Raw genomic sequence first — 15,309 nt, 5'->3', positions numbered from 1 at the left:
CTGATTGGCTGGTTTAAGATTCTGTTTCTGGGAGAGCTGACACTCTATTGCGTTAATTTGACGACATGGGGCTTAGCATTAATGACTTCATTTTAAGTCTTTCATCTTGTTTTTAACACTTTCTAGGCCAATTTTTGTGGTTTGAAGTGTCAGTTCTATATCAAAACTGAAATCACAAAAAACAGATGGTACAGTTAGGTGTTTCTAATGAAGACCCATTTTCTAGATTTAAAAATTCACGTTGCTGTTGGCTTTTGTTTTCTCCTAGTGCTCATCCCACGCCTGAGCCCAGCCACCTCTTCTAACCTGATAACCTTCTTGCTTCTGTATCTATGTACCTCATCCTACCACTTGGTCCTTTTCTAATCTTCATCTAAGTGCTCGCATTGACCATTGATTCAAAATTTTTGGAGTGCTAACTCTGTGCCAGGCACCAAGAGTATAGTCATGGCATTATTTGGTGTGTTTACAGAAGTTGTCTCAGGAGGACCAGCAGAATCTGGAGCAACAGGGAGCAGCCACTCAGTCATCATTGCTGCATCAAGTTGTCCCCTGACAGTTGGCAGTCCTGGCACCGATATTCTTTAAGCACATATTGTTTGCCAGGCACTTGACAGTAGGCAGTGAATGCAACAGTGCCCTGCTCTGTGGAGTGGATATTCTCCTGGAGAGGAGACGGGGTAGCTGATAAGTCTAATCAAGCAAATAAGTAATAGGTTCAATGGTGGAGAGTGTGCTGTGGGTGTGAGAGTTGGGACGAGCAGGGCCGGGAAAGGGTTTCATTATAAGGTATGAGGGAGACGAAGGAAGTTGGGAAGAGCCTGAGGCAGGGCTGCGCTGGCTTGTCTAAGGAGCGAGCAGACATCCACTGTGGCTGGACCCCAGTGGCGTGAGGGGAAGGCGCAAGAGATAGTCATTCATCAGAGATGGCCCTGTACCAGATCATGAAAGGTTTCTGGAGTCGTCATGGCAGATGGCCGGGCACTAGAGGGACAGAATCTAATGCACATTGTAAGTTAAGAAAAGATGAGAGGAGGTCATAGGCGGAAGTAAGGAGACTAGTGGGAGGTGATCCAGGGGAGAGATGACGTAGCTTGGTGCTAGATGGTAGCAGCAGTCAGATGCTGATAGAGTCTGAAGTGGGAACCAGGGGAGTTTGCTGCTGGAGTTGGCATGATGTTGGGGAGAGGGGAGGAGCAGGGAGTGAAAGAGCAGTTCTTTATCTACCTCCACCCCCAATGGAATTGCCATATTCTGAGGTTGGGAAGATCATAGGAGAGCAGGTTTGGGGATGGAGGTTTGAATACTGGCAAGTTAACCTGGACCTCCTAAGATCCACAAGCCAGTTAGACCTTCAAGTGGAGACGTTAACAGGGATAATAAGAGCCTGGAGTAGAGGGGAGAGGTTAGGTTTGAAGATTTAACCTTGGGTATCCAAGCAAAATTAACTGTTAAGAAAGTCCTTCTTACACTAATAAAATAGCCCAAGAGACTGGTGAGGACACAGCTGGATCCCCCACTTACACACTGATCAGCAGTGTTCACCTTTTTCTTCATAATCCATTTTCTCTCCCTGTCAGCAGGTAGCATTTGACTCTTTCCTTTCTCTAAGTCTCACTTTATCTTCATGTGATTTGTGTGCTTCTCTGTTACAATAACTCCACAGTCATCAGACTGCCTGGCTTGGTTTCAGGAGTAGGATGGTCATTATCATTTTGGCCTTTCCTCTTTGTTTCCTTTGTCTCTGGCCACAGTAACTTCTCCATCATTCAAACATTTCAGCTGGGCTCCTTGAACACTTCCCAACTCTGTGAAGACATGAAGCAAGCTGCCTGCTCTCCAAGTTTTGTGAGATGTGGTTTCAAAGGGCAGTTGACCCCTAAGGCAGATGAGGTGATTCAGACCACCCCCTGCTGTAGTCCTGTCCTCTTCTTTTAGCATCACTAAGCACTCTTCTTTGTTCTGAACAATCTCTATAGGTTGTTAAGCCACCACATACTTCTCCCATCCCTTTAATAATGTTTATATAAAATAATATAATCTTTACACTAGTCTCCTCTTCTAGATTCTTTATTATAAATCCCATTAAAATTTTTCCTCTTTTTTGCTGCTAATTTTATTCTTCACTTTTTTTTAGAGGGGGTGGCTGTGCTCCAAGGCATGTGGGATCTTAGTTCCTCAACCAGGAATCAAACCGAGGCCCCTGGCAGTGAGAGCGCTGAGACCTATCCCCTAGACCACCAGGGAATTCCTGCCTTCACTTTTCTTTCATGTCAAGCTCTTCCTTAATCATATCTGGCATTGCTTGGGAGAAGCAGTACTGGTACAGAGTCTTCTTTTCAGTGCAAGGACAAAAGAGATGAGGTCAGCCAGTCTTTCTCTGGGTGGAGTTCAAGTACTTCTCTCTCCCTAAAGAGAAGATGGGCATCAGCAGAAGCTGCTGGCAGCACTTGGAGAAAGAGACTGGCACCTCCAGGCTCTGTATTTCTGGGAAAACTCAGAGAGAACTCCAGCACACAGCCCACTTTATAATACTGCCAGAACTTGTCCTGGGGTAGTTGACATCCAGAATGGGGAAGCAAAAGTCGGTGAATATTCATTTTAGTTACTGAATACACTTGAGTCAAAGACTGGAGTTTTTCAGGGTTAAGAAAAAATTCTATGCTTGAGCCAAGAATTTTTTGCATATTCAGCTGTACCTTCTAGTTTTTAGTTGGTAAAACGATTGTTTGCTGTTGTTCATACACTAAGTCATGTCCGACTCTTTGTGACCCCGTAGACTGCAGCACCCTAGGCTCCTGTGTCCTTCACTATCTCCTGAAGTTTGCTCACATTCATGTGCATTGAGCTGATGATTCTGTCTTACCATCTTATCCTCTGCTGCCCCTTTCTCCTGCCTTCAGTCTTTCCCAGCATCACGGTCTTTTCCAATGAGTAGGCCCTTTGAATCACAGGCCAAAGTGTTGGAGCTTCAGCTTCAGTCCTTCCAATGACTGTTCAGGGTGGATTGCCTTCAGAATTCACTGGTTTGATTTCCTTGTGGTCCAAAGGACTCTCAAGAGTCTTCCCTAGCACCATAATTCACAAGCATCAATTCTTCAGCACTCAGCCTTCTTTATGGTCTAACTCTCACATCCATACATGACTACTGGAAAAACCATAGCTTTGACTAGATGGACCTTTGTTGGCAAAGAAATGCCTCTGCTTTTGCATATGCTGTCTGGGTTTGTCATTGCTTCCTTCCAAGGAGCAAGCATCTTTTAATTTCATAGCTGCAGTCACCATCCACAGTGATTTTGGAGCCCAAGAAGATAAAATCTCTCACTGCTTCCACTTTTTCCCCTTCCATTTGCCGTGAAGAGATGGAACAGGATACCATGGTCTTAGTTTCTTGAATGTTGAGTTTCAGGCCAGCTTTTCCACTCTCTCCTGATGAAGAGTCTATTTAGTTCCTCTTTGTTTTCTGCCATTAGAGTGGTATCATCTGCATATTTGAGGTTGTTGATAATTCTTCTGGCAGTCTTGATTCCAGCTTGTGCTTCCTCCAGCCCAGCATTTCTCATGATGTACTCTGCATATAAGTTAAATAAGCAGGGTGACAATATACAGCCTTCTCATACTCCTTTCCCAATTTGGAACCAGTCTGTTGTTCTATGTCCAGTTCTAACTGTTGCTTCCTGACCTGCATACAGGTTTCTCAGGAGGCAGGTCAAGTGGTCTGGTATTCCCATCTCTTGAGAATTTCCTACAGTTTGTTGTGATCCACAAAAACTGATAAAATAATAGGTCTTCTGAATATCTCCTTACGATGGTCTGGGACCTGAAAGCATTAGCTAATAATGCTTGAAGGGTGCTAGATATTGTTGGAGAAGCAACTGACCTGTCTTCCTCCCACCCCTTCCTCTTCTCTACTTCTGGAGAAACAGGACTGCAGGCACAGCTACCAACAAGCTATGGTACGCCTCTCTGTCCCTGGTGACCCTCATCGCGTACTCCATCACCACGGGAGGTTTGATTTGGATGGCAGTGTTTTATACCCAGAAAGATGGCTGCTTGGAAAATAAAATTCTCCTGGGAGTAAATGGAGGCCTGTGTCTACTTATGTCAGTGGTATCCATCTCACCTTCTGTCCGAGATCGTAAGCAGTTTTTTTTCCTTCCATACTTCCTTGTTCATATTATAAATGTCTTTGACCCTCATTTTGGAAATTATGGTCAGTTCTTATTTTACCACAGGTGGGTCAGCATAGGAAAGGTGGGATTCCAGTGTCCTCTTCGTTCCCTGCACTGGGCTGAAGGTGATAGTCAATCATGCCTTTGTCAAAGATTTGAGTATAATGAAGTCAATAAATAAGAAGATAGATGTTACAATTGTTAAATAATGTACTACAAGGAGCGTTTCAATGGAAAATGCCTTTAGTGGATATTTAACTCTTCCCTATAATCTTTTTGTAAAATTTGAATGAATGAGAAGGCTCCCGAAGGAGCTGTTTTGGGGCTTATCTTTGACTTAAGACCCCTGTGGACCACAAATCAAGTACAGTGTGGTCCCAGAATCAGGAAACAGGAAATCCAACCCTGGCTCAGCCATCCGCTGGCCCCAGGAGCTGGCCTTTGTCAGATCCAAGTCCTTCCTCAGCAAAGCTGATAGAAACCTGTGAGCCTGATCTTGCTCATGGTTGTTTCAAAGCCAAAAGAAAGAAATGACTGAAGTTCATTATTGAAATTGAGATTATTATTACCCAGTTCCTTTATCAGTTAAGAATTTCCTAAAACATTATTAATATTCAGATCAAAATATTCTTTGGGTTAAAATTATACCCTTTGAAATAGTTATAATTTGGTTTAGTGCCATTAATTGTTAAAAGTGAGTCTCATCCCCATGCCAAAGAGCACCATTGAAAAGGGCCTATTTTTTACCTTTATTGGTCCTTATAGTTTGATAAGTAAAATTCTGGACTTAAATTTTATCAGAGGGAAGACTGGGTGAAACTAAATTTTTTTATGTCTGTGGATGGTTGAAAATTTCACCAAAAAGAACGATGAATCCCTTTTATCGCATCTTGGTTACTCTTAGCCATCTGAACAGTTTAATTTAAATATTGTAACATAAAAGGCCTTTTCCCAATAAATGCTGAGTCCCATAGCCTCATTCTCTGGCTTGGACCAATTCTAGTATTCCCAGAGGTTTTCTGTCCATTGACAGATAGGAACTCTTCCCTACGGGCATGGATTCTGAGTATCTGATGGCTGTGTGAGTCTGGAATCCAAGGCCTCCCTATAAAATCCATCATTTACCCCCCTAAGCTATGTGATCTCACAAATTTTCAGTGGTGAATTTTTTCTGGAGACCTTCTGATTTAAGAACTAACGTTACGAACCTCAGGGAGACCAGGCAGTGTGTTTCGGTACAGCTGTAGTTATTATCAAAATAAGGTGTCGGGCGAGAACTCGGCAGAACTTGGCTTCTCTGAAACAGCATTTAGGTTCAGTGTGTGACACCCTACCCCCCAAATATTTTAGTGTTATATGAGAAGTACGTTATGTACCTCTTCTTACCATCAAGCGTGGGGATCCAAGTTTGAGGGATATTGTTTGGGGCAGACCTTTTTTTTGGTGGGGGTGCATATGCTTTCTCACCATTGATTTATAACATGGTCCCTTGTCGTTCTCCAGGACAGCCGCACTCTGGGATACTGCAGTCGGGTCTCATCAGCTGCTATGTCACATATCTCACGTTCTCAGCCCTCTCCAGCAAACCTGCAGAAGTAGGTAAGCTGGCCTTGTAGGGAGACTGAGCTTGCAGGGTGAATATTGTCATTTGTGGGGTGAGGACTGTGTCTCCTCGAACTATCGTTTAAGTGTCAGAGATGCAATATATCAAAGTAGAGAGATGATCTAGATTTCTTCACTAAATAGTGTCCTCAGCATGGGACATGAACCTGGACCTTCCTTCTCCTGAGTCTTCCTGCTCTGCAGGAAAGACATGAACTCACGGGGGCTAATGAGATTGCTTGTAAGCCTAATCTGCATTTTCCTGCTCAGAAATTATCAGATATATTCATGATATTTCTTTTTGTTCTTTTTATTATTGTTATTGTTTTTTAGATGGTTATTAATTTACTTCAGTGATCATTTCTCTGACTCTAACAGAGAAAGAATGTGGGGCAGTGGTTCTGCCACTTCAGTAATTTATATAAAGTGACTTACTTTTCTCTTCCTAGACATCTCACCTTTAAAATAAGAATTTTAATTATTATTTTAAGAAGATAATTAAGATTCCTCTTTTATAGGGTGGTATTTAAGACTTCAGTTGCGTACATGTATATCTGTATACGTACAGTTTCTGGCATGTCAGAGGTGCTATGTAAAGGTTACCTATTATTTTTGTAGAGTAATTGCAGTGGACATTTGAGAACTATCAAACACCATTATAGGTTGTTACTGGATGAGCCTTTGAACTTTCCCAGTAAAGGACCATATTTTCTTATTTTGATCTCCAAACTCCTTATATTTCATCATTTTTTTCACTTTTGTGATATATGGATGTATATATACATGTATACTCATATACATAATATATATAAATGTGTGTATGTTTGGGTATATTTTATATAAATCAAGTTAAATACATATACTCTTTTTTCTAGAGTAGAAAATTGATGTTTTCCTTTTTTAAATTTAGAAAGTAAATGCAAAGATGTTTTTGAAAGTTTTAGCATATACGTGTAGTATGTGGGGTCTTGCCTTTATAGCTATTTATAGTATAAATATAATTGTAGGTTTTTGTTAAGTATAGTCTACCCTGGGTGTAATTTTTTTAGGAAAAAAGCTCTATAAATTTGACTTCAAGTTTATTTAAATCTAGTCTATTTAAATCTTTTATGAGTATTTTGACTATTTACATATTAATCTCTGGCTTTAACTTAATGGGGTTTTTTGGTTACAGTGTTTTTCTTCTCAATGGCCGGTGTCACTTAAATACAGAAAAAAACTTTATTTTTAATTTTGGGTGGTAGTATTTAAATAGCAAAGTTCATATTTTGGTCAGGTTTGTAAAGAAAATTTTCATTGGCCTAAGAATAAAGATTCCTTAAGCCACAGCACACAGTTAAGTTTACAGTTTCAAGTGGGAGTACAAGTAATAATTTTAGTGCAACTTCAAGCCCTTAGAATGTGCATGTTTGTAAAATGGTTTGTAGTCTGTTATGTTATGTTTATGTTCCTCATTTTTGGGCAGAGCAAATAGAATTGAAGACTTGGGTGTTCAGAACTGAAGACTCTGTTAGATAAAAAGTAAAGAACTAATGATGGTACTATGATAGGAATCTTTGTTATATAGCCTCTACAATTTTATAAGATTCTAGCCGCTTGAGAAGTTTCCCAGGTTACAGCCTGAAAGATGTCATGACCGTCCTGTCACTGACAATAGAATGACTTCTTATCTGGGTGGAGGCTGTGGGCCAGACAGCAGTTCCTGCGAGTTCCTGTTTGGTTGTTGGTTAGTTTCAACATGCCTCCATGTCTCTCCTCCTTGGATAGAGCATCCTTGAGGATGCTCTCAGTTACCTGTACAGTTACCTGTACCTGCCCAGTCAGCCAATTTATTGTTATCATTTGGTCCCTAAGTTGTATCTGACCCTTTTGTGACCCCATGGACTGTAGCCCACCAGGCCTCTCTGCCCATGGAATTCTCCAGGCAAGAATACTGGAGTGGGTAGCCATTTCCTTCTCCAGGGGGTCTTCCCAACCCAGGGATCAAACCTGTGTCTCCTGCATTGGCAGGAAGATTATTTACCGTTGAGCCATGAGGGAAGACCCATGAGCCAATACTTTTTACTATTGCTCCAATAGTACTGAAAAAGAACATGACTGTTAGAAACCCCTGGTACCGAAGACCCCTTTAGCACTAAGCTGACATCCAAGGGTCTTATTCGGAGAGGCTGCCTAGGTGGAAGAAAGTGCTTTACAGAGCAGCGATCTAGTCTGAGTTGAGTTGGATGGTAGAGGAAACCTTTCTAGCGCTGAGTGTTCACTGTTCTATACTGCATGAATTTTCCCAGAGTGAATGCATCCCTGAGTTACAGAGGGCTTTTCTAATATGGCAATGATTCCTTTTTTCTTTTGTTCACAAGTCCTAGATGAACACGGGAAGAACGTCACCATCTGTGTGCCTAACTTTGGTCAGGACCTATACAGGGACAAGACCTTGGTTGCTGGACTGGGTACTGCCATCTTGTGTGTGTGCATCTTGTATTCATGGTAAGTTTTAGAAGTTACCTGAGGCCATCTTTGCAGATGTTAAAAGTACAAGAGGAGAATTTACATAAGTTTTAGCAGTATGAGGCAGTCAAACAAATACTATCTGAGGAGGAGGGGAAATGAAACCTGAAGTAAGAAGGTGGTATTACAGCATGAAATTTAGCTGGACTTCATTTTACATAGCTTGTGCTTCTTTGGGGTAAATAAAATAAATATATATGGTATGTTGCGATCCTTTAAAAGATGGCCGAGTTTTACTTGCTAAAGCCCTTCTGGAGAGTAAGGGAGCACAAAGTGAGGAAGAGACAGTATGTGCCAGAATGTTTTGCAACTTTCTACTCCAACAGAAAAAAAGTTTGTTCTCTTGTTGATGGAAAGAGTACAAAGTACTCCATACACAGACATTTTGTGCTTGGTCCAGGAAAGACAGGAAACATTTCTTTTATGCTAAAACTCACTTTGCTTTTAAGGAGCAAAGTCATTCCTCCAAAAGTAGGTGTGATACATAAGCAGGCTGTGTTTCAGGTGCTTGGGGTGGGGTTTGTTATTTTAAAATCTATATAAAAAAATATCAGAGGGAGAAGAGTAAAGGATAGCAATCATAAGTTTCTTATTCCATTTACATGTTTCACTGATGATCACGCTTCCCCTTGACGGTCACCCTTTCATGTGTAGGTTTTACTCCTGTGTTTTACATCTCAGTATATTTCAGTATCTAAAAATTTCAACCAGTCACAGGCACGTTATAGTGATCCTTTGGCCAAAACTGAACTACCCTTGGTAGCTTGTATAAGTAGAATGTGTCTCTGTGCACGCTGGCATTTTCTCTTACAGCTTCTCACACCCCTTCATGCTATAGAGAGGGACCAACAGACATGGACCTGGACGACAGACATAGGCAGGAGAACTGAGTGTTATGAAGCATGTGTTCAGTTGTGCATCAAGCGTGCAGAGGCATGCAGTGTCGACTCTCAGCCTGTCTGTGACGCAGCGGCAGCCTTGCCACACAACGCGGCTGTGTGGCGAACACTTTCTGGCCTTGCATTATTATTAATTCCATGCGTATTCACTGATTCGGGCCCACATCAATGCATGTTTTCAGGAAAACCATTAAGGCACTCACATTTTAATCCTGATTCTCAGTCCTTCCTTCCTTAAGTTTTTCTTTCCTGAGTCTATTGTTTTTGGGCTTTGGGGGAGAAATGTCAGCAACATGGCTAATTTTATCATCTGTCACTCACTTTTTTTCTGTATTGGCAGGTAAAAAATATTGGTGAGTCCAGCAAGGAGAAAGGTTACTAAACTATAAATGTAGAATATTTCAGTTTTAGAATAAAATGTAGTTGTATTTACATATGAAGAAAAAGTTCTGGAAAGAGAAAAACCAAGCTTGTAATGGTGCTAGTATTATGTATAGAATTTTTTTGTTTTTTTCTTTAAAGAAAATGTTTTCTTTTAATATGAGCTATTGCTTCTTTTGTTTGTATTATCAGAAAAAAAGAAAGCTGTAAAGATATTTGATAGACTAAAATCAGGTGTTTTTGTGAGTTGCTGAATGCCTAATCCCACATGATTAAAAATGTTTGCTCCGTTAGATAAAATAGGGCTTAGGTTTGCTATCAGTGGAAAAGATGCAAAAACGCTATTTAATATGGTGATAGAACTGCCACCAGTGGTTTTGGTTTGTGATGTGTAATTTCCACCCTATATGTCGCTTTTGAAATTTAGCGGCACCTTAGCAGAAATTGGTAAGGTCTAGTCTGAGATTCCCAAAAGAACTTTCGAAGCTGACAGCTGCTATGTAAAATCTGTCTAAATGCCAATAGCAAACGTTATTGAATGCTGATAATCAATCTGCAAAACCATAGTGCGCAAAGGATGGGGAGTCAGAAAACAGCAGCCACACCAAGTGGAGCTGAGGAGTAACCAGGCAGCTCCGTGGCGCTGATGCAGCGCATGTAGCATGTAGCGCATATAGCATGTAGCGCATGTAGCATGTAGCACATGGCATGAATGTCCCACCTGGTGATGGCAGTTGATTCCTGGGGGTTCAGTGCAGTCTGCACAGCGAGGAGGCCCTGGGTGACTGGTGTTTGCTCTAATTACCCACCGCAGCTCCAGGAGGAGTGGGCTTTGAGAACTTTATACCAAGCAGCCTGGAGTTCAAGGGGGCTTTGAGTTCAGCCCTAGGAGGGCCTTGAAAAGGGGAAGTGTGGGAGGTGGTACAATTTGGAGGGTTTCAAAGCTTGACTTCCTCGACTCAAAAAGGATTGAGAAGTTGGAAGATGTTACAACAGGAGGCTGCATTGCCTGGGCGAAAACTGTCATTTGAAGATTGCAAGGATGTCTAGATTTCTCGATAGAATCTGTAGGAAGACTAGTGCATTGCAGAGAGAAGAATTCACCCATTTTCTTTCTTTTTTTAAAAAAAATGTTATTTATTTTTGGTCCCGTTGCTATGAGTGTGCTTTCTCTAACTGTGGTGAGTGGGAGCTACTCTTTGCTGTGGAGCTGGGACTTATTGCAGTGGCTTCTCCTGTTCAGAGCACAGGCGCTAGGGTGCACAGGCTTCAGTAGCTGTGGCTTACGGGCTTAACTGCCCCAGCACATGTGGAATCTTCCCCGACCAGGGATTGAATCTGTGCCCCCTGCATTGGCAGGCAGATTCCCAACCCTGGACCCGGGAAGTCTGAAATCGGCCATTTCAACAGAAGTCCAAGACTGCTTGGGACTTCGGTAAGATCTTAGAGGCTCACTGTGCTATGTTCTCTTCTAGGTGGAGAATCCCCCACCCCACAACCCCCACCACAGACACACAGACACTCTCTCTCTTTAATGCTTCTTTAGGAGGCTCTCACAATGAACTCCAGTTTTGCTTTTTGGCTTTCTGCCCCAGGTCCTGCTTCTGTGGCACTCACTATGAGGATGTTTTACTCTTGGCTGTCTTAGCTTGGAAGGAGGGTTCAGCCAAAACCCACACCCTGGCTTTCCAGCTGAGGCCGCCCTTCCCCTGTACCCAGACATCATGCTGTAAAGAAATGTCACAGCCTGGACCCCGTCAGGAGCTCCCTGCTCTCTCTGTATGGCCATGCCCCTGTGTCCTCGTAGGCTGGCACCGGCCCTGTCCTCCTCTAGCTACTCCTCAAGTCCCTCCTTGGTCTCTAGGTTTTGACTGACATTGTTAGTCTGTTGGCTTTAAATTCACGAACTGTCAAATGAGACAGGATTATGGAGTCCATCAAGTTGAGTTCCCTCATGGAGTGGAATTTCCTGGCGGTCCAGTGGTTAGGACTCTGTGCTTTCACTGCCAAGGGCCTGGGTTTGATTCCTTGTTGGGGAACGAAGATCCCACAAGCTGTGCACCACCCCCCACCCCACAAAATTCAGTTCCCTCCATGTACTTACAAGGAAAGTGAGATGTGGAGCCTGCTCCTATATGTCTCACCCAGTTACGGAAACCTTTCCTTCCACCTCCTTTGCTGGAGTATTGGGAGAGACATGTTCATAGTCATTTTTCTTTCCCTGGGATGACTTGGAATCAGGTTGTTTTACTTAGGTGGACCAATCAGCTGGGCGACTTACATAGTTGCATTATTAGGAGGCATTTGTGCCATAAAATATTTCTGGTTATTTTAGTTTTAGCTATACTTAAGAGAAAAGAAAATAAGTATTTTTTCAGCTGTCTAGGAATTTGAGTACAAAATTGGAAAAACTCAGAATCTTTACTAAGGGTCAAACAACTTGCTAGTTCAAATGGAACATTCACAGCAATATGGAAATAATTGGAAGATTATTTGGAAATAACTTGGAAATAATTTGGAAATAATTGCAAGATTAGTAAGATGGCATTGGAGGGACTAGTTTAAACTGAGAAGAGTTGGCACATCAAGGAGAGTTACCTATACTGTTGGTGTGGGATGGACCTGCTGCTTTCTTTTTTTTTTTTTTTAAGAATCGGGGGTGTATTTTTGGGAATTCCATTACTCTGGAACCTGCCAGCTAGAAATCTTCATGTCTCTGCATCAGGGGTGTGTGTAGACCCCCTTCCTACAAACTCTGGTTTCTCTTGGGAGCTGAGTCTCCAGCTCTGTGTTACACTGGGAAGCTGGTTGAACTTGATTACTTACACCAAGGCTGAGAACAGTCACGTGATCTCTCAAGGGCCCTGTAAGTTGGTCAGGGGCAGAATCTGTGGTCTCCAGCAGGAAAGTCTGGACGTGTTGGCTGGAGATTTTTTGTGACCTAGTGGAGTTTGGCCAGTTCCAAAAGCAACTGAAGCAGATGTGGAGGGGCATCTGCATTACAAATCTTTCTTCCAGTGTACAAGAGCTTCAGGGCTCTACAGAGGTTGGGAGGGCTTGGGGGTAGTGGGAGGTTTATTTTTTTCATCATCACAGCAACGGGAAGATGCTACTGACTGTGAGTGAGTGAGGGCTCAGGGTATTAATCAGATAAGGTTACTAGACATTGTGTGTCCAGTGAAGCTCTGCCCCAACCAAATGCTGCCAGGCTCCTCCCACCCCCACAGGAAGCACAGGGTTAAAGTCACTCAGGCCCGAGCCCTGGAAGGGAAGAGGTTATGGATAATCCGGGAATTGTCTTGTGCAGACCAGATGGTTCTAGTAATAGCCAGAGTGCAGACAGTAAGAATTTCCCAGGCTTTTAAAGAGTTTGTAAAAAAAAAAAAAAAAAAAAGCAGAAACAACAGTATTTTCTCAGTAATTCTAAGAAGAATGTTTTGTGGATAAAGGCAATGACTGAATAAAGACCTTATTTTGTAGTTACATTTACTTATAGAAGCCATATATATGATGAACAGATTATAGGTATTTTTAGAAGTAAGAACGAAAGCTCCCCCTCTTAGTGTCCTCCGATGATGAAAGTGAAGTGTCAGAGGTGCCAGGACCAAAAGTTGGCTTTTCTGAAACCATCTTATTCCCAAGAAGTTAGGAAATGGAATATTTAGTCAAACTCTTGTAAAGAATAAACGTCATCTTTCAGATGAAAATTCCAGATATTGATCTCTTCCTGAAGTTAAGTCACATGTGCCCCCGTGGAAACGACAGACTGTATTAACTCATAATTCATATGTGCAAAATACAGCACTTTGAGTGCAGGAGCCAGACGTGTGTACACGCCTTTCTTGGGTACACAGCCATGGAATTGTTTCTGTCACTCCTCAGACCAGGCTCAAACCAGGACGTGGTAGTGGAGTGGGCCTCTATTAACATCCATCTGCTCAAAGCAGAATTGAAAGTGATGCTGTTGGGCTGAGTGGACCACAAAAGAAACAATGACCTTGGATCCCAGAGGACCTTTTTATGAGGGAAGCTTTTTATTGTTTATTTGCATCTCATTGATCTCTTCTCTCCTTGGGGAAGAGGATGAGAATGGGTCGAGAAGACAGTGTTCCCTTTGTGGTTTATTTGGTTGAAAAGAGTCTGGAATTCCTGCCTCTCCACTAACAGCTCCCACGGTCCCACCCTCTCCCCTATCCCTGGAGTGGCAGGAGGAAAGGGATTGTTGTATGTCTCACTGAGTTCCCAGTGCTTAGAACAGGGCACACCTTCAGCAAACATTTGCTAAATGAATCTGTATACGTTATTCATGTACACTGTATATTTACACATAGAAATGTGCTTAAAATGATCCCCACCCCAGGAAAAAATAAATGCCTTTTTGTACCTCTGTAAGCCAGATTTTACAACATTTTACCTCTCTAGGCAGGAGGAAAGTGGTAGGAAGAATTTTTTTAAATGACATTGATAGCTACAATATACTGAATTTCTAAATAGAAAAACTTGTCTGTCCAAGGCTGATTATCACAGAAAATTGTGATGACCTTCGCTTTTCATGCCTTTGAGTTCTCTTCTAAGTGAGACTAGTCAAAAGAAGGGAAAAGATAACAGTGAAATCTGAGAAGTATGTTGGCATTTGAAGGAGGAAAGGCAAAAAACCAAAGTGAAAACCAAAGTAACAGGACCAAAAGACAACTTTTTTTTTTTAAGCTTCTGCTTGCATAAAATGATCTAATGCCATCCATGGAAGAAGACATCGGCTGTTGAGTTGGTCAGCCAGTTTTGGAATAAAGTGGGATATTAAAATAGACAACTTTTATTTAAGCAGAACTGTAGGTTAAAGTGAGCCTCCTTAGAGTTCTGGCTAGGCGGCTCTGCCCTCCTTTGACTTGTTATATGACATGTTAACATGTAACACGTGAACTCAGCTGACCTTTCTGTTTGTCTTAGTTTGACATCGACGACAAGATCAAGTTCCGATGCTCTGCAGGGCCGGTACACAGCTCCCGAGCTGGAAGTAAGTTCATTTCCTTTTCTTGGCCCTGCTTCATTCCGGAAGACCCATTTCCCAGGAAGGCTTTTTATGTGTTTACTTGCATCTTTAGTGGTCTGCATCCCATGATCCCGTTTTTTTTTTTTAACTCAGGAAGGAACACGATTCCTGTACGGAAAAAGAAATGTCCTCAATATACTATAGGATTAAAATAAAATTTGTTGATTTTTCTCCAAGAAATTCAGCCTCTGGTGTGGCATCCAGCCACCTCGCTCCCACCAAAGCCCTGGGTAGCTTGTCAGTCTGCTCTCTGCTTTTCTCCTCTGTCGTAAGAGAATGCATGTGGGTTGTTTTAACTTCTGGTCCCTTCCCCTAGTGTGTACCTGTCTGTCTCCATACATGGCACAACTGTGAGGTCAGACGGCGGCTGTTGGAAGGAGAAGGGGAGGCACACCCTGTGGGTGCCCTCCTGGGCGCTCTCTGTATATGAGCTTATTTCCTGCTGCAGCTCCAGCAGGTGGGCAATTCATGGGGCGAAGAATAGCAAACAGTGAACGGAGACCTGCCGGTCAGCAGAATATCTTTTTCTTTCTGATGCAAAAGTCCTTTCCTGAGGCCCTTGGTGGAACATCCACTGAGGTCAAAAAAGGTCTAATCAGATGGAAGCAGCCAGAAGGAGACCCCGCCCTGACTCCAAGAATGGAAAGAAGAGGCGTTTCCAGGGATGGCTAGGACTTGCTGTGTTCTAACCACTGCA

At 42.4% G+C, this 15,309-nt stretch overlaps 1 protein-coding gene across 2 annotated transcripts in view; it reads left to right on the top strand.

Annotated features, from left to right (window-relative positions):
• Nucleotides 1–15,309, top strand: part of SERINC5 (serine incorporator 5) — a 100,893-nt gene that overhangs the window by 75,689 nt on the left and 9,895 nt on the right. For both annotated transcript variants that reach the window (XM_065940706.1, XM_065940707.1), the window contains exons 6-9: nt 3,927–4,138; nt 5,676–5,771; nt 8,135–8,261; nt 14,510–14,576. In XM_065940706.1, the coding sequence (XP_065796778.1) occupies nt 3,927–4,138; nt 5,676–5,771; nt 8,135–8,261; nt 14,510–14,576 (502 nt within the window). The remainder of the gene's footprint in view (nt 1–3,926; nt 4,139–5,675; nt 5,772–8,134; nt 8,262–14,509; nt 14,577–15,309) is intronic.

This window comes from Muntiacus reevesi, chromosome 7, assembly GCF_963930625.1.
Source record: "Muntiacus reevesi chromosome 7, mMunRee1.1, whole genome shotgun sequence".
NCBI lineage: Eukaryota > Metazoa > Chordata > Mammalia > Artiodactyla > Cervidae > Muntiacus > Muntiacus reevesi.
This window is presented reverse-complemented; position numbering and strand designations above follow the sequence as displayed.